A 25,230-nucleotide genomic window follows, 5' to 3' on the forward strand; every position below is an offset into this window, starting at 1 on the left:
ACCTCTTCCCCAATTTAAACATAATCTCTCCCTCCTTACATTTTTATAGCACATTCTATGAAACTCCTTTTGGCTATTTTCACATTCTCTCATGTATCCTATCTCTTTATACATGTAATATGCCTCATTAGGTGGTAAACTCCTTAATGGCATATTAGGTAATTTTCCACCTTTGTATCTCTAGCACTGGTGCCAGAGGCCAGGCAAGAACTTAACTGATGCCTATTGAATTGAATTTAAGAGATACATATATAAATGGCAAATTTTCAAATCAGGACACAATACAATATAATGATTAAATTTGTAGTGCTTTAGGATCTTTATTATGAGTATTAGTTATCCTTCATATTGGACTATAAACTCTTTGAGATTGGAAATAAGCAAACATTTATTAAGTTCCTGCTAAGAGTCAGTCACTTGGCTAATTGCTAGGCATACAAATATAAAAAATTTAAAAAATGAAATAAAGTAGACAGCACCCCACTCAAAGAGCTTCATTCTAATAGGGAAAGACAATACATAAAAGGGAGGGTAAAGTTGTAGGGGAGAGAAGTTACCACACTGGGATATGGTAGACAAGTCTGAAGAATGAAGGATGGCTGGTTTGGTCTTATCCTTTAAATGGAGGTTTCAGGAGCAATTTAACAATGTGAGAGGAGGGCAACATGGGAGAAAAGAGAAGACTACTGAAGCATGGCAGAAAAGTCCAGAGCCTGAAACATTTCTCTTTTGGACCCTTTCCTAAATAGAGGAATAATGTCTTATATTCATTATATCACATATCACCTAGTGTAGATGCAGACACTTCATAAACTTTTTGATTATTGACTGATTTTTTTAAACCCTTAATTTCTGTGTATTGGCTCATAGGTGGAGGAGGTAAGGGTGGGCAATGGGGGTCAGGTGACTTGCCCAGGGTCACACAGCTGGGAAGTGTCTGAGGTCGGATTTGAACCTAGGAACTCCTGTCTCTAGGCCTGACTCTCACTCTGCTGAGCTACCCAACTGCCCTTATTGACTGATTTTTAACTCATTTTGGAATTATTATTAATAAATATCATTTATAAGTATGTTATTTATTATATACTATGCCATCTAGATTGTATAAGAGATGAAGAAAGTACATGTTTAAGGCATAAGCCACTGCAAGGGACCTGCAGCATCCTATTTATGTCACATGCTTGTATCTTAAGTCACATTCCTCATAATATTTATTTGCAGAGATGATGGATAAAAGAGAACCTAGCTGAATTCTTTCAACATTCTCTTTAAATACCTTTTAAAACATCACCTCAAATTAAATTTCAGAGTGGCAGAGCCAACAAAAGATCAAGGTGAGATATTTTTCTGGCTTAAGAAAACTTAGGTCTTCAAGTGAGGTCTATGACACTACTATGGATGGTCATAGAGTCCACATATGATAGGAGCACCAATGGCCACAACAGCAGAAGAAGCTTTAGGAGCTCCAAGCCTAGAGATGCTAAGAGGATTGGACAACTTGTGAGAAAGAGACTAGAGGGGACCCTTTGCTGGTACTGAGTGGAGTTGGTGCTATTGAAGAAAAGAACTCCATAAAAAGAAGAATAGGCCAAAGGGGAAAAAAAGGTACAAAGATTTCATTAAAGAAAATAATTTCTTAAAAATTATGATGGCCAGGTAGAAGCTAGTGTCTCTATGAGAGATCAAGAGACAATATAGGACAAAGTCAAAATAATAAAAAAAATGTGTAATAACTTTTTAGAAAAAAAATTCATCTGGAAAATAGTTTGAGGAGAGATATCTTAAGAATTATTGGACTACCTGAAAGCTATGATCAAAGAAAAACATAGACATAAAGAAAAACTGCCCTGATATCTTAAATCCAAAGGTATAATAAAAATTATTGTCGCCTCCTAAAAGAGATCACAAAATGAAAACTCCTAGGAATATTATAGTCAAAATCCAGAGCTCAAAGGTCAATGAGAAAACTCTAAGCAGCCAGAAATAAATAATTCAAATATCATGGAGCCACAGTTAGGATTATACAAGATTTAGCAGCTTCCACCCTAAAAGAGAGGAAGACTTGGCATGTGATATTCTAGAAGGCAAAGGAGATAGGATTACAATTAATAATCAGCTACCCAGCAAAACTGGCTTAATCCTTCAGAGGAGAAAATGGATATTCAATGAAATAAAAGACTTTCAAACATTCAAGATGAAAAGAACAGAGCTGAATAGAAAATCTGACATTCAAACTCAAGAGAAGCATAAAAAGATAAGTGTGAAAGAATAATCATAAACAGTTGAATAAAATAAAACTTTACATTCCTATATGGGAAGATGATACATATAACTCCTAGGAATATTATCATTATTAGGGCAGTGAAAAGGAGTTTACATAGACAGAGTGCATAAACATGTGTCAATCATCTTGGAATGATGTCCAAAATAACGAAGGAGAAAGAAAGAGAGATGCCCTGGGAGAAAGGAGAGATAGAATAGGGCAAATTTTTTTCACATAAAAGAGATGCATGAGGAAGAGCTTTTATAGTGGAGGGAAAAATTGGGGAGATGGCAGGCAATAATTCTCATTCTCATCAGATTTGGTTTGAAGAGGGAAGAATAGATATGCACACTTAATTGGGTATATAAACCCATCTAGCAAATAGGAGAGGAAGGAGATCAGAGAAAGGGTCTAAGATGATAAAAGGGAGGATAGATTTAAGGAGGTAGTACTTAGAAACAAATAGATTTTTGAGAAGGGACAAGATAAAAAAAGAGATAGAAGAAGGAATAGAAGATAATGAGATAGAGGATAAAATACAGTTGGTAATTCTAACTACAAATGTGAATGGGAAGTTCACTCATAATATGGAAGCAGATATCAGAATAGATTAGAAATCAGAATCCAACAATATGTTGTTTACAAGAAACACATTTGAAATAGAAAGACACACACACACACAGAGTTAAAATAAAGGGCTAGAGTAGACTGTAATATGCTTCAGCTAAACTAAGGAAAGACAAGGCTAGTAATTAGATCCCAGACAAAGTTAAAGCAAAAATAGGTCTAATTAAAAGGAATAATGCAGGAAACTACATTTTGCTAAAAAATACAAAAAAAATAAATATAAAATTTTTACAGCAAGTTTCTCTGATAAAGATCTCATTTATCAAATCGAACTGAGACAAATTTATAAAAATAAGAGCCATTTCCCAAATGATAAATGGTCAAAGGATCTAAACAGGAAGTTTTCAGAAGAAATCACAACTAGTTATAGTAATATGAAAAATTGCATTAAACACTATTGATTAGCAAATGGGAAATTTAAACAACTCTGAAGTACTACCATGCATTTATCAGAAATGACAAATGCTAGAAGGGATGGAGGATAAAAAGACATGCTAATGAATCAATGTTTATTTGCTGTTTGGCTCCCACATAAATATCATAGAATGTGTAAAAAAAACCAAAACTGATGATTTAAAATTTACAAGTTGCTTAGATTTGTTATAATATGGATTTATTGTATTTTGTTTCTCTTCTCAAATTTTGGGATATCTTCAACTCAGAGATTATAGCCTTCCTTGTTCAAGAAAATAATTTGGTTTCCCTAAAATTCTTGTACTTGTACTTGTAGCTTTTGATGCACAGTTTTAGAAGAAATCAATACTTTTCCATAATAAGGAATCCATATCTTTAGTTGTATCCTTTAGTTTTACTAAGAATTATGCTTTTAACAGAATCATAGAAGAATTGGAATGAAACTTTGAAGCTCTTTAGTCCAAACCAGACCTGAACAAGAATCTCTTCTTTGATGAACAGTCATCTAGTTCCGATTTGAAAATCTCCAATAAGATGAGACCCATTAGCTCCAGGAAAGGGTGGTTCATTTTAGGGGGAATTGAAATCTGTCTACCTATAATTATCACCTTTAATCTGTATTCCATTCTTTGGAGACAAGTAGAATGAATCTAGTCCTGTTATAGGACAAATTTGCAAAAATTTGTGGACAACTATTATGGCCTCTTCTCTTCCATTCACATTTTTTCTGTGCTACACATTTCTAAGTAAATAATCTAATTAGGGTCACACAATTTTTTTTACTGTCTACCTAAGCATCAACTGACTAATTTGGCAAACGAAATACAACAATGTTCTCTGATTCCTGCTCTTTACCAACTAATCAACACATTTATGGAGAATTATGAGCACTGTGCTAGGTGATAAAGGGAATGCAAAATTACAAGACAGAGTCCCTATAGTCAATAAATTTAATCTTTTTTGCTGTTCAATTTGAACCTGCCCAGTGATTTTATCTTTTTGTTAAATATGCAAGAGGAAGTCTTCTCTAGAAATGCAGAAAGACAAAAGTTCTACAACTTTTAGTCCTTGAGGGGAAGGTAAGACTTGCCCAGGTTCAGAGAGACAGTCTCTGAACTCAGGTTTTTCTTAACTCCAAGAGCCACTCACCTTCTACTTCACCATGCTGCCCCTCTCGGAGGAGTGAAAGGGATCTCTGAGGTCCTCCCAACAAACTCTATTTGACAGATGTAGAAAAGGGGCTTCAAAGAAATTAAATGATTTGTTCTTAGTCATGTAGGTAACAAGTAATCCCCCTAAATTTGAAATAAACCTATCAATAAGTCTTCTGAATATATAATCCAGCTTTTTGTAATTTTGATACTGTAGCAAAATTAGTTGGTGTTATGATAAAATTTCATAGACTCTTTTTGGATGGAGTAGGCACATCTAGAATTGTGATTTCATTAATGTAAGGAACTATAGTTTAGAAATTCTGTTTACCAATGCAACTCCCACACCCCTTTTGTCATTTATAATTTTAAAGAGGTGCCTTGGGTGACTGAGAGATTGCCCAATATTGCACAATTGTGGTAGGACTTGAATCTAGGATGTCTTGACTCTAAAACCAGTCTTCACAACCACTGTAATACACTACTTCTCTTTATAAACTTTGAAATTATTATTGTCATCCTGGGACCCTCCTTTTTCCAGGTTAACTAACCCAAGTCACTTATACCCTTAAGAATGAATTTTCAATTACACTAGTTATAACATTCCTTCAAAAAGTAATGACAGAAAAAAAAGGCAGCCTGAAGGCTACGGAAATACTCAGGTTGCTACTATCAAGTAACTTAAGAAACTTCCTGCTCTAATTCCCATTAGAATGTTGTAGTGCAGTTCTTTTTATTACCTTCTAGTGATCTGTAAATCTTTCACTCTTCAATTTCGTTACCCATACCTGGACATCAAGATATGGTTAAAGTAAACTTTTAGGTTAATGTGGAAAATATTTCACTCACTGTCAACAGGCAAAAGTCATTAAATCTATAAGTAATACTAATATTATGAGGGAAAGCTTGGAACACATTTTCTATATACAAAGAAGAAAGCCCGGAGGAAAAAAACCAGAAAAACTGAAACACCCCCTTGAGATATTTTTCATAAAATTCCTTTAACTCTCTGAAAAGTCCAAGCTACTTCATGACTCAAAGCTGAATTCAATTTACCTCTATTGTTCCACATGTATACTGTGCTCTAAGCCAAGGAATTTAAGGGACAGGTGAATTTCCTAAATAATGAGTTTTGGAAAAGAAAGCAGAACCTACTAGCATTATATGTGCTGAATGTATTATACAGCCCTCAAGTTTGAACCTAAGTACCATATCCTAAAGTCTTAAAGGCACTCAATGCAGATAAATGGCTTCTGATATACCAGTGATAAGAATAGCATAACAAAAGGGGACCTCTCTAGGTCTTCCCCTACCTCTATTTCCAAATCCTCAGGGTAAGGACAACCATTTTTGGCAACTGAGAAAAATTTGCATCCAACTTAAAATTTATAAGAAAAAAGATAGGGAAGGTATGATTTCATAGATACCTGAAAGGCCCTTCACTTCATCTCTGCCATCCTTCTCTATAATTAACTTCCTCCCAAACAGATAGCTACAATTCTTTCCTTCAAGTTTCATTCCTATAGTTTTTAGATTCAAATACGCTAGAGCAGTGATGGAGAAGGTTTTAGAGGGGCAGGTGATATGAGAAATGTCCTCAGGAGAGAGAGAGGAGAGAAGGAGGGGAGTATTCCAGCCTCTGTCTTTCTAGTAATGAACTCTTGCCAACTCTGTACTAGAGTGATGGTGAGCATGCCCACAGAGAGAGACTTCTGAGAGCCCACTCTGGTACACATGTGATAGGTTCACCACCATGGCCCTAGAGAATGAAGTTGTTTTTGTTCTTTTATTTAAATCATGTCTGACTCTTCATGATCCTATTTGGGGTTTTCTTGGCAAAAATACTAGAGTGGTTTGCCATTTCCTTCTACAGTTCACTTTATATATGAGGAAACTGAGGCAAACATGGTTAAGTGACTTGCCCAGTGTCATACTGCTAATAAATATCTAAGGCTGGATTTGAACTTAGGTCTTCCTGACTTTAGGTCCAGTGCTCTATTCACTGTGTAATACAGCTGCCTAGGGAATAATAGCATTTACTTATCAGCAATGAAACTTAATAAGGGACTCAAATGTACTATTTAGAACCCATAAAAGATAAATTAAGTCAAAAAGCATTTACTAAGTGCCTACTATGTGCCAGGCACTATATACCAAGGGTTGAAGACACAAAGAAAGGCAAAAGAGAGTCTTTGTCCTTAGGGTGCTCACAACATGTAAACAACTATATACAAACACTATATATACAGGTTAAATTAGAGACAAATGCATTAAGAAAGTGTTGATTATTTTGTGAATTGTAAAATTGTATAAAATATAAAAAACTTCATATTTAGTATTTATTAAAACATTCTCTTTTGAAAGTTTAAAAAAGAAACTTCTAACTTGATTAAAAATAAGCATCCATGTTTGAGTTTATTTAGTCTGCTACATTCTTTCAGTTGATATATAGCATTTGTTTTTTTTTTTTTTTTGCAACAGCATATTATGTTTACTATTTATTATAGTAGACAGGAGAAATATATACCTATAGCTACATTAACCATGACTCCAATTGTATGGGTCTCAACTTTAAAATCACTTTATAAAGAATACTCAAATAGGTCTTAATCACAGATGATAGCAATATATCTGAATAGCATGGTTGGCAAATTTCCAGCTAGCTTTATATTAAACAGAGAAAAAGAGGGTATTCTAGCATATTTTTGGATCGTCTTACCATTTTGACTATGTTTTACCAAATTCTCTACCTCCCAGATCTCTCCCCCAAATCAAGATTATGCATTATGGCTTGACAATAGCCATAATTGACAACATTTTCTCATTCTTTTGAGAACACATCATTCCTTTCATTACATTACTAATGATAAATGTAGTTCCAGTAATTCCTAGGTGACCATAAGCATCACATTTCCCTTCCAACTACCTTGTCATTTAGTGGACCTCTACCATGTTGTCTTAAACCTTCTCAGTGTTCTTTTTACCGTTGTTCCATTTCTTTATTCATCAATGGAAACCATTATCCATAGAATCCCACAAACTGAGAACTAAAAAGAATCTTTTAGATCATTTAGTCTATTCTTCTCTATTTTGTAGTTGCAAAGAAGGAAGCTCAAGGAGGCAGCTGGGTGGCTCAAAGGATTGAGAGCCAGGCCTAGAGACAGGAGGTCCTAGGTTCAAATCTGGCCTTAGACCTGTCCTAGCTATGTGACCCTGGGCAAGTCACTTAACCCCCATTGCCTAGCCCTTACTACTCTTTTGCCTTGGAATCACTGTAATGATTCTAAGATGGAAGGTAAGAGTTTTTTTTTAAAAAAGAAGCTACCAAAAGAGTCAGTAACTTCTTTAAGATAGTTGATCTTGCTAATGTAGTCAGGACTAGATACCAGCTCCTTAGACTTTTGGTAGGAGAGTCCTTCCATTCCCATGTTGAAGCAATATTTTTTTCCCATTCTTATGCAATGGGGGAAACAATTTCTTCTGGGAGCAAGAATACTGGTTTTAGCATCAGAAAACATAAATTCCATTTTTAGCTTTGTTACTTAAAATCTTCTCAAGTAGGATCAATTATAAGCCTACCAGAGTATAAAAGTGACTGACCCTATTTGGAGCCTTCTTCCTTAAAAGATATCCTGGAAGTCTGTATTGTTGAGTAGACATGAAGTGAAGTCAGAGGATGTGGGTTCAAATCCAGGCTATGGTACTAATTATAAAGTCTAGGCAAAACACTTAATCTTGTGGATTCTCAATTTTCTCAATGATAAAATGAGGAGAATGGATTAATGAAGTATAAGTGTTTTTCTTTTCTAAAGTCCTCTGTTTTAAAAACTTCCTCCAATCCTACCAACTAATTGATAACCACTACAGTGAGTAAAATGGCACTCATAAACATTGGGTTTTGCTATTGGTTATTTCTATGTAAATAGTACTGTATTAGATAATATATATGCTCTTCTTTTTCATTTATGCTTATGTCAAGCTACTGTGACATCGACTTTCGATTAGATAAGTTATATAAATGAAAATAAAAAGGTCTGGACCTGTGGCTTCATTTGGAAGGAAGGAAATAATCACTCACTAAGTACCTGTCATTTGATCCTCACAATAATCCTAGGAGATAGGTGCTATTAACATCTTCATTTTACAATTGAGGAAATGGAGGCAAATAGAGTTTAATTGACTTCTAAAAGTCACACAGCTAGTAGGCGTCTAAGACATTCAGGTCATCCAGATTCCAGGTCTTGTGCACTCTTATTATGCCATCCTATATAAATATAAATTATTGTTATTAATATGTATTTGTTTCAAAGTAAAACTACATAATATGTGTAAAAGGAAAAGATGATACATTTCTTGTAGGAGAAATTAGAATTAGAGTTGTTTGAAGGCTTTTACACAGTTTTATAGTTTCACAGTTTAATAGTTTAAAATTACACCAAGACTTTTGGAACACTCTATTAGTGACACATGAAAGGAAGGCTACTAAAAAGAGCTGGGAAAGATAACAGAAAGGAAATAGAACTATTACGTGATAAAGCCTTGACTTTAAATAAGGTGGGGTTTTTTATGACTATAAGATTAGTGGTAAATTGTTATCTCTCTTGGGGTATTAACTCCTTGAGTTTGGGAGGTATTTTTTATTTTTTGGTAAATTCTAATAAAGAGTCAAAAGATTTGAACAGGCAATTTTCAGAAGAAAACATCAAAGCTATCAAGAGTCATACAAAAATGTTCAAAATTACTACTAATTAGAGAAATGTGAATTAAACAACTCCAAGATACTATCTCACACTTGTCAGGATGGCTAACATGACAGAAAAGGAAAATGTTAAATGCAGAAAGGAAGTGGAAAAATAGTTACATTGATGTACCATTGGTGGAATGGTGAAGTGGTACAATTCTGGAAAACAATTTTTAACTATGTCTCAAGGACTATGAACTGTAGGCCCTTTGAACCAACAATACCATTACTTGATCTGTATTCCACAGAGATCAAAGAAAAGAGAAAAGTACCTTGATAATATATATATATATATATATATGTATATATATATATATATCAGCTTTTTTTGTAGCTGTAAATAATTAGAAATTGAGAAGATGTCTATCAATTGGGAAAGTGCTGAACAAGTTGTGGTATAATTATAATGCAATGCTATTTTGGTATAAGAAATGATGAGCAGGATGGTGTCAGAAAAACTGGAAATATTTTCATTAATTGATGCAAAGTGAAGTGAGCAGAACCAGGAGAACATTGTATACAGTAATAGCAATATTGTAATGATGACCAACTGTGAAAAACTTAGCTTTGACTCTCTCTCAACAGAGTAATATAAATATACAAATATATATATATGCATATGCATTTGTGACTATGAACTTTACTCCAAACCTCCAGCCATACACTCTATAGTCTTGATAGCCTCCTTCCTGCCCTGCAGATGCTTCTATTCTAGAGCCTCCTTTCATCCTGATGGATGACTGCCTCTCTTGAAACACTATTCTGGGAAAAGTCCAAATCATACTTCATTTTATTTTTGACTCTTCTGTCTTTTTCTCTTTTTCCTCATCAACCAAATTTCCCTTCCAGTACCCTTTCCTACTTTTGCTCTTACTTTCAGTTCTGATCAAATCAACTCTTTCATGTTCTTTCTGGGGTATATCAATCTATTTCTCTACTTACCATTTCAATAACTTCCTGTATTAAAATAAGACTCCCCTCAACAGGTTGTATACTTCATTAAAATGTAAACTCAAATATAGCCTCAAACAATTCCTAATTCTGTGACCCTGGGCAAGTCATGTAACTGCCTCTGCTTACTGCTCTTTTGCCTTGGAAACAATACACAGTAGTGATTCTAAGGTGGAAAATAAGGGTTTAAAAAAATTGTAAACTTCTTAAGTGCAGAGACTACCTTTACTTTTGGTATTTTTAATCCCTAGTATTTTAGCACAGTATGTGGCACTAAGTAAATGCTTAATTGCTATTTCTTCACTCATTAATACGTGTTCATATGTGCATGCGTACACGCACACAGAGGACTTTAATGTCCTATTTAAATCCCATATAAGACCAGTCAAAGCAACAAGTATTTATTAAGTGCCCAGATGTATGTATATCTATATAATATATACACATATCTATATAAGTTTATCTCTCTCTGTCTCTGTCTCTTTCTCTCTCTGTCTCTCATCTGACTTTACTGATGTGGGGAACTGTCAAAGAAGCAAGTATCTTTGCTATGCAGATTTTTAATGTTTCTGCATCTTCAGGGTCTCTCTTTTACTAGCTATCCTTCTCCTGGACTGAGTAATTTTGTGTAGAGATAATGTGGGAGAAGTGAATTTACATAAACTGAATAATGGTAAAGGCACCTCCTTGAAGCAACTTTGGGTGACTTTTATATTTCTTAAGCTCAGTTTTGTGTGTGTGTGTGTGTGTGGTGTGTGTGTGTGTGTGTGTGTGTGTGTGTGTGTGTGTGTATGGAGAGGAGAGATTTGTCAGGGAGAGCACATCTCTCAAATTATAAAGAAAGAGGGTAGTTGATTTGATATACAAATAATTGTTTTATACTTCTTAGAAACACAACATGTGGTGGCTGAAAGAGCATTGGATTTGGATATAGGAGTCCTGGGTTTGAATCCTAGCTCAAACACTTACCCAGCTGTGTAACTTTAGGTCAAACGCTTAACCTTCACTTCTGCGGATGCCAGTTTTCCCATTTGTAAAACAGTGATAATAATAACTGTGCTGCTTGGGGCACTGTGTTACAGTGGATAGAATACTAGACTTGGAGACAGGAAGAACCGAGTTCAAATCCTTCTTCAGACACTGCTACCCTGGGCAAGTCACAACCTTTTTGTGCTTTGGTGCTTTAGTTGACTCTTATGTAAAAAGAGGAGATTGAACTCTGACTTCTCAGATTCCTTTTAGCTCTCCATTATTATTTTATACTGGGTCTCCCTAATTCACCCATCCTGGGGATGATCTCCCTAATTTTCCCAGGGCTGGGAGTGTTCCAAGGATAGAGCAGCTTTGTACTTCTCAGTTTCTGACTTAGGCCAGTCCACCAGATTGCTAAAGGGGCCCAGGACACAAAAAAAGGTTTAAGAAGACCCTGTCCAGATCCACTAAGAAGTTACTAAAATTTCCCATTGAAAGAGAAGCTTGATACTCACTGGCTGGATTGGTGAAGGCTTTATAGAGAAGGCAACATTTAGGGTGAGCTTTAAAGGATATATAGGAATTTAGCTGGAAAAGATGGGTAGGGAAGGCTCATATATAATAGGGAATGGCAGGAACAAAAGCATCTAAGTATTAAACACTGGGCATATTGGGAGGGCAGACAAGAGAAAAAAATAATATGATCATAGGACTTAGAACTAGAAGAGATCTTTGAGATAATCTAATTTACTACTCAACACAAAACTGAAACTTAAAAAAAGTATTCTTTCTAGGTCACACCAATATCTGCAGTACAGAGTAAATGGAGGAGAATAATTTCAGACCTGGGTGGAAAGGTAGGATGATAATAGATTTTGTTTGACACATCATTGCTGCCTTGGTTTATTTTCCTCATGGCCAACAGCCTAAAACTAAGAAGAGTCAATGTGGTATGGAGGAAAAGCACTGACTCTAGAACCAGAGAATCTGAGTTCAAATCATAGCTTTGCTACTTTCACTTTGTGTGAAATTGGGCATTTCTTAGTCTCTTTAAGTTTCATTTTCCTCACCTATAAAACAGGGAGATTAAATCAGATAAACCCTGGAGTCTGTTCCAGTTTTGAATCAATGATCCTCTTTCAAATATTTTACTAACAGAGGAGTGTGGTCTGTGACATGGCTAATGCAGACACAAGCTAATTGTCCTGGATCAATGACTAATTTTTATGACAAAAGTGTAAATAATTCCCCTCACCAGAGTCCCTTCCAAAAAATGCTTCTACAAAGCAATGCATGAAGGTTTCCTGAAAAAAAAAAAAAAAGAGAACATAAGTGACCCTGGTTTAGAGTCTTAAGAGTATCCATTTCAATGTCATCTGGAAAGAACTTTAGGAGGGAAAAATGGATTCCTTCATTGTTTTTTCCAAATAGGTTAACATTTAAGAGCATGGAGATGACAGAGGAAATTGAGACAAGAGAAAGCTCCTCTAGTTAAAAAGCTGAGGTCATTATGGTGACTAGGAAGCTCCCAAATACATTGCAAGCACAGCCTAAATACCAAGTTTCAAAGATGTATCTAATTTTTCTGGGAAAAATCAATTGTTAATTACTCAGTGTCTAGGTAGTAGGCATTTTCTTTCCTTTAATGAGGAGTTTTTAGGAGTCTCGTTATATTTTATCAAGCAGTGTCAACTTTTTAGAGGCTGGTGTTTATGCATAAAATAAATAGGAAGAAAAAGAACTCCCATTCACTAAGCTCAGGTTCCAGTGTTATAATAATAATAATTTAAAAAAAAAGAATCTCAGAACCAGAGAGAATGAATATAATAATGCTAGAGAAATCTTAAACATCAGTCTTATGAGTTTTTATAACACATTTTTAATTTAATCACTATAAATCCTGAATTAATGTGTCTATTTCTTCAGGCAAAGTCTACTTTTCTTTGACAAGTAGTTAAATATACAATATAAAGGAAGTAGTATCCTGACAGTAATTTAAAACCAATTTAAACTACCAGTTTTTATTCCACTTCCCCCACACCCTGGTTCTTTTTGTGATCACATGTAAAAAAGATGTAGTAACAAGTGATTATATAATGACTACAACCATTTTTTTTACCTTGGAAAGAAGAATAGATTTGGAATCAGAACTTGGTGAAAGTACTGGTTTTAACATTAATTTCCCTATGTGACCTAGAGGAAGTCACTTCTCTGGTCTTTAGTTTTCATGTCTAGAAAATGAGGGGGTTGGATGAAATCAGTCCCATACTTCAGAAACTTATAATCCTTTGACAGCATTCTCTATTCAACTACCACAGCATCTCTATGTTTATTACCTTATATAAGTAAAAAGAATGAGGCCCTAGAAACCTTGTGCCTAAATCAGGAAATAACCCATTTTAATAATCACAGACCCAAGTATTATATCATAATACCTCTAAGTTCATAAAATAGGTTTATGCCCCAAGTTTTATTTCAAAGTAATTTTCTTGGCTTCATTCTGATTTGTACCTGGTTTCTTTACATATGATTAGGACTTTGAGTATTTTTCTGCCCAACAAACCATTGTTTAACTGAATCTTAGTATATACGAAGGTGATTGGTGAAAGCTCAAGATGAGATGGATGACTTTGGCTTCTCTAATGTCTAACCACACTCTTGCCATTGAACTTTGATGACTCTGGAAGAGAAAGTGAGGCTGATGACTTTGTGCACCTGTGTCTCACTTAAATTCAGTTTATGTGCCAGTCAAAAGCAGTAATGTCATTTTGTTCCTCTTTGAATATAAAGAACAACCAGCAAGCAATATAGAAAGGACCCTAGAGGTCATTCAATTCAGTTTCTTTACTTTATAGTTGAGGAAACCAAGGTAGAGATTGGTAAACTGAAATCACCAATGTATAGTCTAGGGCAGAGCCAGGATCTGAACCTGAGTTCTATGATGACCAATCTAGGCATCTTTCCAATGTGCCATGGTGTTTTTTCATTAAAATGAATCTAGATACTATCTTCAAGAGACAGGTGGAGTGGTCCATGTGTATTCTTCAATAGACATATGAAGTAGAAGATATATGGGTAACATAGCTGAGTGGCCAGAGAAGGCAAGGAAAACAGGCAAGATAATGAGGTTTTAGACCCAGTTCTGTCAGTGGTTATTACTTTTTTTTTTTTTTTTACAAATCCTTTTTTCTTCTGTGGATTTCAGTTTCCTTATTTGTAACATGAGGGTATTGTCCTAGATTGTTTCAAAGATCCATCTCAGCTCTCATATCCAATGATCCCTTGATACTATGGGAGTTCTAATTTTCAGTGAAAGTTATTATGAAAATGGTAATTCCAGAGAATATTTGTAAACATGGTACCTCCAAGAAAAATATATTCAAAATCAATTGGAAAGTCAAATAACTGCTCAACATCTCAATAGTTGAATAGTCAGAAGAAAAAAAATAAAAGAGTGTATTAAAAAATTTTGGGGGTGGATTTCAGCACCACATCAGTAAGAAATACTTACTGTTTCCTTTACCCCTTTTCATTTCTGGTTCTACTGACAAAGTACAAGACTTCAACAATACTCTGGCAATCTTCAAATGGGGACTGAGATTATAGCCTACAAAGTGGGGTAGGGAAATCTGACACCCTGGAGTACCTCAGTGTGGGAACAAAGCAAGTTACATTTATTTTATTGGACAGTTTGAATTTATTATATGTTGCACATAATTTCCTGTCTCATTTCTTTAGTGTTCTTGGAATTTTTGTCAGGATGTCTTACATTATCACACACTCCTTCCCTCCCTTTGTCCCAACACGTTTTGGCGACAGACTGATTTTCCTTTAGAAAGTCCCACAAAGAAAGGAGGGGAAAGTCTCTCCAAACATAGCCTGGGACAGGGAATGGCTTAAGTTCTGGAAAAAAATCTGAAAAAGCAATGAAGATGAAGATGAAAATGGAAAGTCTGTGAAAATTAATGTAGTGTAGAACCGGTGAACATGCCACTTATTTCTCTACATGCATAGAAGAAAGAACCTGCTTATGAGGTATACCCAAATAATTCACAGGTGGTGAAACTATTAGAGTTCTGCAATTTCTTGCCTCAGAAGTGGAATAAATCTCCTATATTATAAACGGTGTGTGCTCACACACGTGCTTGTGCTTGCTCTCCATCTCCCATCTCTTCCCACTCCAGGGCATTAATACTTTCTGGTTTCACTGTAGCTATTTTGATTATTTTAATAAGAACTTTAGAAAAGGCCCAATTAGATCAGGAGGCATGAGCTTCTCTAATCACTGTGCTTAAGCAAATGAAATGTCATAAAAAGGTTTGCTATTTTTTAAGTGTACTGGAACCTGCTTTGATTGAAATCAGACAGCATGAAGTCCCAGTTATGGTAGAGTGGATGGAAACCTCCTCCCACCCCCAACTATTGGCAGCACATAATGACAGTTCCTGAGATAGCAGAAATCTGATCACAGGAAAGTTGTTCCCTCAAAAGTTGAGCTTAACTCTGAAGCTGTACATGTACTAGACTACCAGACCAATAAACCGTTAGCACTAATGAAATGGGGAAAGATCTGTTTTTTAAATAGTGTTGCTTCTCCCTATGTGTATACAGCAGCATTCAGTGACATGACTTATTTCACTGTCCCCACTTTCTTCCCTGTTCCCCCTGCTCCCCCCATCTTTTTCTCCTCTCTCTTCTTCCTTTCTCTCCCTCCTCTCCTCCTCTTCCTCTTTTTCCTCCTATTTCTCCTCCTCCTTCTTCTCTTCTTTTCCTCCTCCCTATCTGGTCTCCTACTCCCTACCCCACACACCTCTCAATGCCTCCCCCCAAACCCCAGCTGTATACTTTCTATGGTTGAGAAAGCTACAAGTTACAGATAAATATTTGCACCAGCATCCTTGAAAGAAGTTTTCCCATCTGTATCAGTGGAGGGAGTTTCCACACTGTGAGTTTCTCTACACTTATCAAATCAGAGATACAGACTAATAATAATAATAATAAATTATTATTCTGAGGCTCATAGAAAGTATGGAATCTACAAGGTCCCATCTTCAGTAGACTGAGATGACTCCACAAACAATATCCTATTATTATAGTCAGTCTTTGTAAATGAAAGCAATGTAAAATAAAGCAACAAAACAAAGTACTTGAGAACTGGATAAAGGTAGTATGACCAATCAGAAGCTGAAAATAGAGCTTTTCATCCTCATGAAATAATAACGACACGTAACATATGTATATAGCTATACTGTTTATGAAGAATCACTTTTTCAAATGACATACTGATAAGAAAGTTTGTAAATAGCATCTGTCACAAGTGCAGACAAGCTAATGATAGATTACAAGCCCTGCTGCCTGTGGAACATTTGAAAATAATATTGTTGCCAGAGCCTGTCACACAACCTTTCCATCATAGAAGAACCTTTTTTTCTGGGAAAAAACTATTAATAGTAATCCAATAAAACTTGCAAAATGAGTTATATGAAAAATTATCCAATGCACCAGTGAAAGAAAAACCTAGCCTGATTGTTTAGGATCAACAGCTCTTAAGAAGGCATAGTTTGGTTTTATTCTCTATGCAGTCACCTTTGTATTTCTTTAAATATCTGTGAGTCAATTTCCTTCTCTGTCTCTTGAACACTTTCTTTCAGTTCTTGAAACCCTTTAGGTCAGACTCCCTCTCATTATCTCTTTTTACAAGACTCTGCCTTTTTATCATTTGTCTTCCACCTCCGCTTTATTGGGATCGTCCAGTACAATGCTTTGGTGCTAGGGCTCAAACTTCTAACCTGGTCCTGTGACACTTAATTTTTCCTCTCATGGTTTTGTCTCCCTCTTCTTCCTCATTTCCTAGGTCTCACCATCTCATTCATTCCCAGGATTGCTGGTCTAAATGTTTGGAGAGTGAACTCATGCACAAATTTTCCTGTAATCAGAAATAAAAATACAGACAGACATCAGCCTTGCCAAATACTAGTAATAGGCACATTTGCACGTCTGAAGCATGCCCTAAAGTGCTTAGCACAGAGTGGACAAATACTCAATACCTCGCAAGCCACAGAGACCAAAGACTTATGAAGACAAAGTGGTAGAATCTAACTTCAATTTTTCCCATATGTAAAATGAAGAGTAGTAGCACTATTTTTTAAATTAATTTATCTATCTATCTATCTATCTATCTATCTATCTATCTATCTATTTGCTCATTTATTTATTTTTAAAACCCTTACCTTCTGTCTTCGAGTCAATACTGTATATTGGCTCCAAGGCAGAAGAGTGGTAAGGGTTAGGCAATGGAGGTCAAGTGACTCGCCCAGGGTCACACAGCTGGGAAGTATCTGAGGCCAGATTTGAACCTAGGACCTCCTGTCTCTAGGTCTGACTCTCAATCCACTGAGCTACCCAGCTGCCCCCAAGTAGTAGCACTATTAACTGTGGATGGGTTACTTTCTACAGCCATGGAATAAGTAGCCACATCAGTAAGGCCTTTTGAGAGACTGAAACATGAATACATATGTTAGCACTTTGTGACATCTGTAACTTAGAAAGACATCCAGTGAAAGTTTGAAACCTCCCTCACATCCAAGTTTTGGGGAGAGATATCTAGACCCGCGTGTCCATCTGTGGAAGGAATTTCTTCATTGATGTGGATGAGTATGTAGTGTTACTTTAGAGAGCTGCTTAAGGAGAATGTTAAGTAACTCACCTAAAGTAACAATACTCCTTTTTTGCAGGCAGCACTTCAATCTATGCCTTCTCAACTCTAAGACTAGCCATTTTCTAACCAATATGCCATTGCTTTCTCCGGCTTAGCCTGCTAATTACTATGATGATACATTTTGAATTTTAGAGTTGCAGAGCACTTAATGTACAAAAACTCAGTTAATTCTCAGTACAGTCTCATGAGATGGATAATACAAAAAAAATTAGTTTAATTTTAAATATAAGTGAAGTGAGGCTCAAAAAATTATGACCTATTCAAGATCAAGACATAGTGAGTATGTTCAAAATCACCTGGTAAATGACTTTTTTTCTTAATGAGATGAAACTTAATAAATGGAAGAAAAATTGGGAACTAAATTTATCCAAGAAACATATAATTTTATGAGTTAGAAAATAAAAAATAGAACTTTTATGCTATTTAAATATCTAAAAAATTATGGCTTGCATCAAGGAAAAAGAATTCCTTTCAAGTCTACTCAAAGAAGGATGTACAGATGCAGAGTACTCCTATGTCATTTAAAATGTTTAGGATATTTTATTTTATTTTTTTTAAACTCTTACCTTCTGTCTTGGAGCAAGGCAGAAGAGTGGTAAGGGCTATGCAATGGGGGTTAAGTGACTTGCCCAGGGTCACACAGCTTGGAAGTGTCTGAGACCAGATTTGAACCTAGGACCTCTAGTCTCTAGGCCTGGCTCTCAATCCACTGAGCTACCCAGCCATCCCCTGTTTGGGATATTTTCGATGACAATATATATTTTCCATCTAATTTATACTCTTATCTTACTGCCTGTGCTCCCACACTTTGCCCAATCCACCCACAAAGAACTTACTAAAGTACTCTTGGTCAATACTGTAGATATGACCTATCTTATTCATTCAGTCATTAATTCACATTTCCTATGAACAGATATGTTAACAGTGCTTTACTTGGAGTCAAGATGTAAAATTCTGGTGCTCACATTCATTAGCTGTGGGATAAGTGATGTTACTTTACCTTTCTGACATTCATCATCATCATTTGTAAAATAATATAAAGAGTTGAACTATTATAGTCCAGGATTGTGGTGAGGAAAGCGCTTCTCGAACCTTAAGATGTTAGATGAATATAATGTTACTAGAGAAGATAAGAACAGTCAACTTGGAATTGGGAGTTTGATATTTGAAATCTGTCTTTAACATTTGGTTGCTGTGTCACCTGGAGGAAATTTCTCTCTCAGATTTTGTTTCATAATTTGTAAAGTGGGGAAAATAACTTTTACTTTATGTATCTGCAAAGGATTTTTGAGAAAAATGCCCCATACCCCTTAAAGTGCTAAAGAAATCCATCAATCAATAAATATTTGCTAAACTCCTTCCATATATCAGGCGATGTGAAGTACTTGAGACAGAAGAAGGATACTACAAAAGATGGTGCCTGCCCTCAAGGACCTTAAAATCCAATGGAACTACTATTATGAATATCATCTTTCTCCGCAAAAGGAGTAGAAATTAAATTTCTCCTCTTCAAGGAGCCTAGAAAGAAGAAGGAAATTGGTGAACCATTTTGAGAACTTGAACAAATACAGGATGAAAGAGCAACAACGCACAAGGATTTCCACCAATGAGCATAGGACCAACTGTCTGTCCTTTCTGTCAGTATACCTGTCAGTATACATCATTGGTCGGGACACTCTCTTTACAGGGAAGAACCTATAAGAGACTCTAGAACTTTCCAGAGAAGCAAAAAACATTATGTGCCGGCACCCCATGTAAAGCACAGTGCTCTTGTCAGCAATATCTCTGGGGAGAGTGAATATTAATCTTTTGTCTAGCATATCCCCCCCCCCCAATCTCAAAATGAAGGAGCTGGGGAGACTTAAGTCATTTATTTGTGAGCTTGTGGAAAAGAAGAGGTTGATAGCAACAACTTTCCCGGGTGAGTAGGCTTTCGCCTCTCACAGCTGTGTTGGTGTATTTCAATTAGGATCCTTGAGACCTGACATCACCTTTGGTATGCCAGTCCTAAGGCTCCCGTGAGCCAATACTGCCAATCAAGCCAAACTCTAACTGCATCATGTAGTTTAATGATGTAGGGAGAAAATGACATGGAATCACCTCTTACTGCTGAAAATCTCAAGTTGGAAGCCAGCTCTCCTGAGAAGGAAAATTAATTACAATCTGAGAATAAGATCAAGATAAAACTTCCCTGTGATCATCTAGATCACATATGATGGTTAAGGGAGTCTCTTGACTCTTAAGAAAGCAGACATTTCCAGGTTTTTATTTTGTAAAGGTCACTACTGTGTTACTCTACTTATTGGATATGAAGAGCAAAAAGGGTTTTACAGATTGAGACCAGAGCAGAATCATTTTTGAGATACCCTTGGGAATTGGGTTCTAAGAATGGTACCACTCCATGAACACAAGAAGTATTAAGTGTGTGTGAGAGATTGCCTGGACAAAGAATGGAGAAGGTAGACTGAAAATCATGAAAGGATGGCTACTTGGAGCCTAAAGAAAGGAGGATATAGAGAAAAAAAAGATTTGGAGAACCCTTTCTTCACTTGGTTAAGTCAGAAAGGAATGAACCTTTCACATCTTAATATCATTCTTGCAAGGAATACAAAAGAAACATCTGTAATTATATGGGGCAGCTGGATGGTGCTACAGATAAAGTACTAGCCATGGAGTCAGGAGGACCCGAGTTTAAATCAGACACTAGTTTTGTTACTCTGTGCAGGTACTTAACCCAGTTTGCCTCAGTTTACTCATCTGTAAAATGAGCTGGAGAAAGAAATGGCCAACCACTTCAGTATCTTTGCCTCAGCTAAATAACAACATCTATGGTAAGAATGAGAGGTGTAAAGAAGAGTAAGTGAATGAGTATATGGGTAGCTAAATACTTTAGTGACAGAGGTAAATTCCTAAAAATCCATTTTTTTTCATTGTCACTGCCTTCAATAAAGGCCTTTCTCAAGTTTCTGTTACCATTGCTTCTGAGAGGATGCCCTTTATTCATACTTATATGTTTACATGCATAAAAGTATGTATAGGCTAATTCTGGGTGATCCACAATATCTTTCTTAGAGAATAATGCCACTTGGCAACAGAATCTTTTTTTAAAATAAGAACTGGAGACTCTTTCTTTGAGAGATATAAAGTGCTAAGTCTTAAATTCCATCCTCCATATTGCACAAAACAGCCATGGAAGTAAACAGAGGACAGAAGCTGGCCCTGAACAGACTCAGACACTTAAAAAGGCAGCCTGAGAAAATAAAAATCTAGCTGACCAAGTCTAGACAAGAAACTATAGAAAACACATTAAGAAAATGACTTTTTAAATAGATGCTATAGTATATCCCATAGATTCATGTGAAGTATGCCTTGGGTATGGTTTAAAGACAATATAAGCACGTGAATAGAAATAGATGGATTGATGAAGGGTTACAGACAGGCAGATACACACACACTCACTCTGAGTGAACCTTGCCACATTCAGCTGTAAATAAGGAATTTAACATTCATTCCACAGGCTAATGGTCCTTATAGGCATCCAAGAAAGATCGACTTAGATAATAGCGTAGTAGAGTGCCAGAGAGCCTGAAAGGAATGGGCTATTGTGTTTGACTAGTTTCCATGTATAAATTAGTGCAGAGAAGAAAAAGAAATTCAACAGAAAAACACATGTACTTTATTATAATTCCTAGTGTTACTCCTGCAACCCTCACAATAGCAGGCAAAAGAACTGAAAACCACTGAAAAGAGGTAAAAGGCAAAGGCAGATTTGATTAAATGCCTTTCTGACAAGAAGTGGTTTGACTTCAAATTTGGATGAACGCACATGTCAATGGCTGGTCATGGTGTTAACCCACATTCTCTTCAAGTTAAACAATAGGTGTGGAGGTGGGGGGTAGTAGAGAAGAAAGAGGCAGGAGGATAGGAAGATTTGGATCAGTTTTATCCATTCGATTTTTATTTGAATTGAACATATAGGTTAAATCTGTTGAATGACTAGTTTTTATATCCAGGATAGAAAGAATATAAGATATTTGAGTTTTATATGCAAAAAAATGGACCGACCCCATACTTAAATAAATATAAAAGGCATGTAGGCCTCTTTTTTTCCCCTCAGGAAAACTGACCCTCTATGGAAGAATTTTAGTTTCAAGTCTCAAAAAACATTGTGATCACATTTCCCATTGACAGAATAGTTTATCACCAAGGACCTTGCTGGAGATTTTTAGCTACTACTGAAATAAAGGAGATTCCAGAGTAGAGGCTGGGCATACCACTTGAGATACAGGGCATTCTGCAAGCCAGAAGAAAAAGGATTCTTAAGAAAATGCCTTTATAAGAGTGCCTAGATCACAGGCTTCTGCTTTTGAAACCCTTAGTTATGCTGCTTTATCATACATGCTGTAGTGTTGACTTGATGCTAACTCTAGTTCCAAACCTAACAGAGATCAGACAAATGGATTACTTTATATTAGACCTATAATTCATCTGGCTTCCTACCTTTAGCACCTGAATGAGTTGAAATTCAGTAAGTACACAAATTATACAAAGGTTTCATATGACTCTATGGCTAAAGATGAAAAAAAAAAGCCTATAAAGTAATCATTTACATTTCATTAAGGTTTACAACAACTCTGTGATGAAGGTGGTTCAACTATTACTGTTTAAATTTTTCAGATGAGGAATCCAAGATACAAAGAGAGCAAGGAGCATATCCAAGTTCACTAAGCCAGCAGGTACTTGAACCAAGTTGTCTGACTCTAGCTTCAGGACTCTCTTCACTATCAAAGTATAAAAGGAGTTGTTACTATGACAAGCGAGGCAGATGTGGTCTAAGATATTTTACAGGTCAATGCATTTTCTGTAGTGGTGTTTTCCTTTCATGCAACTGAGTACATGGGTTGATATTTATCATTTAATGTTACTTTCCAAGTTTGAAATCTTGGCAATCATAAACTAGTCAGTTCTCTTCTAGTAATAGCTTGCAATTTCATAATTTATTTAAATTTATGTACAAATGACTGTCTAATTCTTTTCCTGTGCGTATTTACTTTATTTAAGCTTTGCATATCTCTAATGCTTGTAAATCATGCAAAAAGGACTTTTTACATATGCTCCTGATTGCTCATGATGTTATATACATTTAAAGATGATGCTTATAATAAATGACATACATATATGTCATTAACTCACATCATAGCAAATACACTTTAAGATGGTTCAAGAATAAGATTCCCACCCCCTAAACCATATCCAGAGTGCATTTCTAAAAGAGAGTATTTAAATAAGCTAATATATTACTGGCAATTTGCTTTACAATAAAGGAAAGTGGAAAAAGTCTCCCAAAAATGTGTTTTTTTAATCACATAAATTGAGCCTTGCCAAGAACTGGCAGGATAAAAGGCAACACGTCACAAGTAACACAAGTGAGCTCCCTTACAATTACTTATCCAATCATCTAATCACAAGCTATGGAAAGGAGCAAATATGGCAAATGTATTGCCAACATATGAATAGAATGCTTAATAGTTGGCAAGCTATTTTTCTCCCTTCTAATTCTATTTCTAGCAGGACTGCTCTGAATTCAGCCTTTGCATTCATTGCGGTCCTTTTTAAAGAAATATTTTCTATAGTATTTGTACATTCTGTTTACTGAATTACAATAATGCAATTTGTTAAAACATATAAATATATATAATATCAACATAGGAAGTGATTACTATTGATGAGGAATATCCTCCAAGATGCCCAATTTACTTTCAGTGCCTTGCTCAGCTTCTTCCAGGGAGCAGGGTAGACATGTGTTGCTAAGGTTTAATTAGAATGAAACAGACTGGTACCATGAATTCCTCAGGACCATTTATATTTTAGTTGGGCTCGTTGCTGTTCTGAGGAAGTACTAACATTCCATAAATGTGACAGGGAGGGCTGCAATCACGTTTGCTTGGAATCAGCGTGTGCAAAGTTTGGAATCAAATCTTCAGATGAGGTTTACAAAGCTGCTTGCCCAGAACACTCTGGTTTTAAAAAAATGTGCATTGCTATTAATATTTTCAGTGCAGATTTTTTTTTGGACAGTAAATGTTCATTTTCTGCCTGTAAAACCAAGTATGAGTCACAACAGAACATTTACTTCAAGTCCAAAATGCTGGCAGTGTGCAATGGTGATCAACTGACTCTACAGCATCTATCTTATCAGTTTGATGGTGGAATGTTACTCTAACTACCCCCATCTCCAAAAAAAAAAAAAAAAGTCAACGGTATTTCTTCTGTACAAGTATATCTGAGATCAAAAGGCAGAATCCTTAACTTAGAAATACTAGCGTTAGCTTGTATCTATGAATGACTTGCAGTTATTTTCTTATGAGTGATCATCAGAGCTTTCTGCATAGAAAATAGCTAGTTCCCTTTCTACCTGCTTTCTCAATACATATGCAAAAGGTGTTGGGAGAGGGGAGCATTTTTTTAAAAGTAGAGAAAAGACTCTCAGAAGTCATCCAGAGTAAAACTCTGTTCAGAACACTCCGGTGTATTACCATTGATTTCAGAGTGACTGCTATCCAAATTCCAAGCATGCAAACTCATCGTCTATACAGTCTATAGCTCCCAAGTTTATGTTGTTTCTCAAGTTAATCTCAAGATACCATTCTATACCTGTAACCAATGACGACAAGTCTCCAAGATTTGATTTCCCTCGGAGAGTTGAAGTTTGGGGGGAACTTTTCCTTTTCTAAATCTCTGAGATAACAAATTTACCTGGCGCTTTAAGATGGAAACGTAACAGGCACACTTCTCCTCACATACAACAACAGCAACGAAACATAACGCGACTTAATATATAACACAATGTATATGGTAAGACCTAAGTATTGAAATGAAAAGAAATTTACCAGGAGTAGGAAAGCCAGGAAGAGGAGCGGTGTGCCAGGAGTTGCCCAACGGCAGCGTTCCATGCTTGGATCCTTGCCGGAATGTGAATCGGACACTGTAAGCTGCTAAGTGCTCCTCTGCCTCCTGTCACATCCAGTACTGGTGCTAACACTTCAGTCCTGCCTATCAGCTTCCATCAGCCCAGCTCACATTTCCTGACCAAGTGGTGGGTGGGTGGATGGGTGGGGGGTAAGCTGAATGGAATCTCTCTCCGAGCAGGCAGTCAGCCAATCAGGCTTCTGCTAATCAGACATGCAGAATAACAAAGCCAGGGGTACAGAGAAAGTATAACAGAGAGAAAGAGAGAGAGAGAGAGAGAGAAAGGGGGGGAAGGCAGAAAAAAGAAAGAAGAGAGAAAGCAGCAAATAAAGAAAAGAAGAGCACAAGATGAAGAATTACCCAGCTGAAGCAAAGCTCTGTGCTTTTAAACTAACCTGGATAGTTCTATGGGAGGTATATTTCT

The 25,230-nt window shown here is 36.1% G+C and overlaps 1 protein-coding gene across 1 annotated transcript in view; it reads right to left on the reverse strand.

The window, feature by feature from the left end:
* Positions 1 to 24,790, reverse strand: part of ADAMTSL1 (ADAMTS like 1) — a 392,524-nt gene extending 367,734 nt beyond the window's left edge. Inside the window, 4 exon segments of the mRNA XM_044657022.1 lie at positions 19,039 to 19,053; positions 24,509 to 24,540; positions 24,543 to 24,630; positions 24,632 to 24,790. Of these exon segments, the coding sequence (XP_044512957.1) occupies positions 19,039 to 19,053; positions 24,509 to 24,540; positions 24,543 to 24,630; positions 24,632 to 24,790 (294 nt within the window).
* Positions 24,791 to 25,230: the final 440 nt, after the last annotated feature.

Source organism: Gracilinanus agilis, chromosome 1, assembly GCF_016433145.1.
Source record: "Gracilinanus agilis isolate LMUSP501 chromosome 1, AgileGrace, whole genome shotgun sequence".
NCBI classification, from domain to species: domain Eukaryota; kingdom Metazoa; phylum Chordata; class Mammalia; order Didelphimorphia; family Didelphidae; genus Gracilinanus; species Gracilinanus agilis.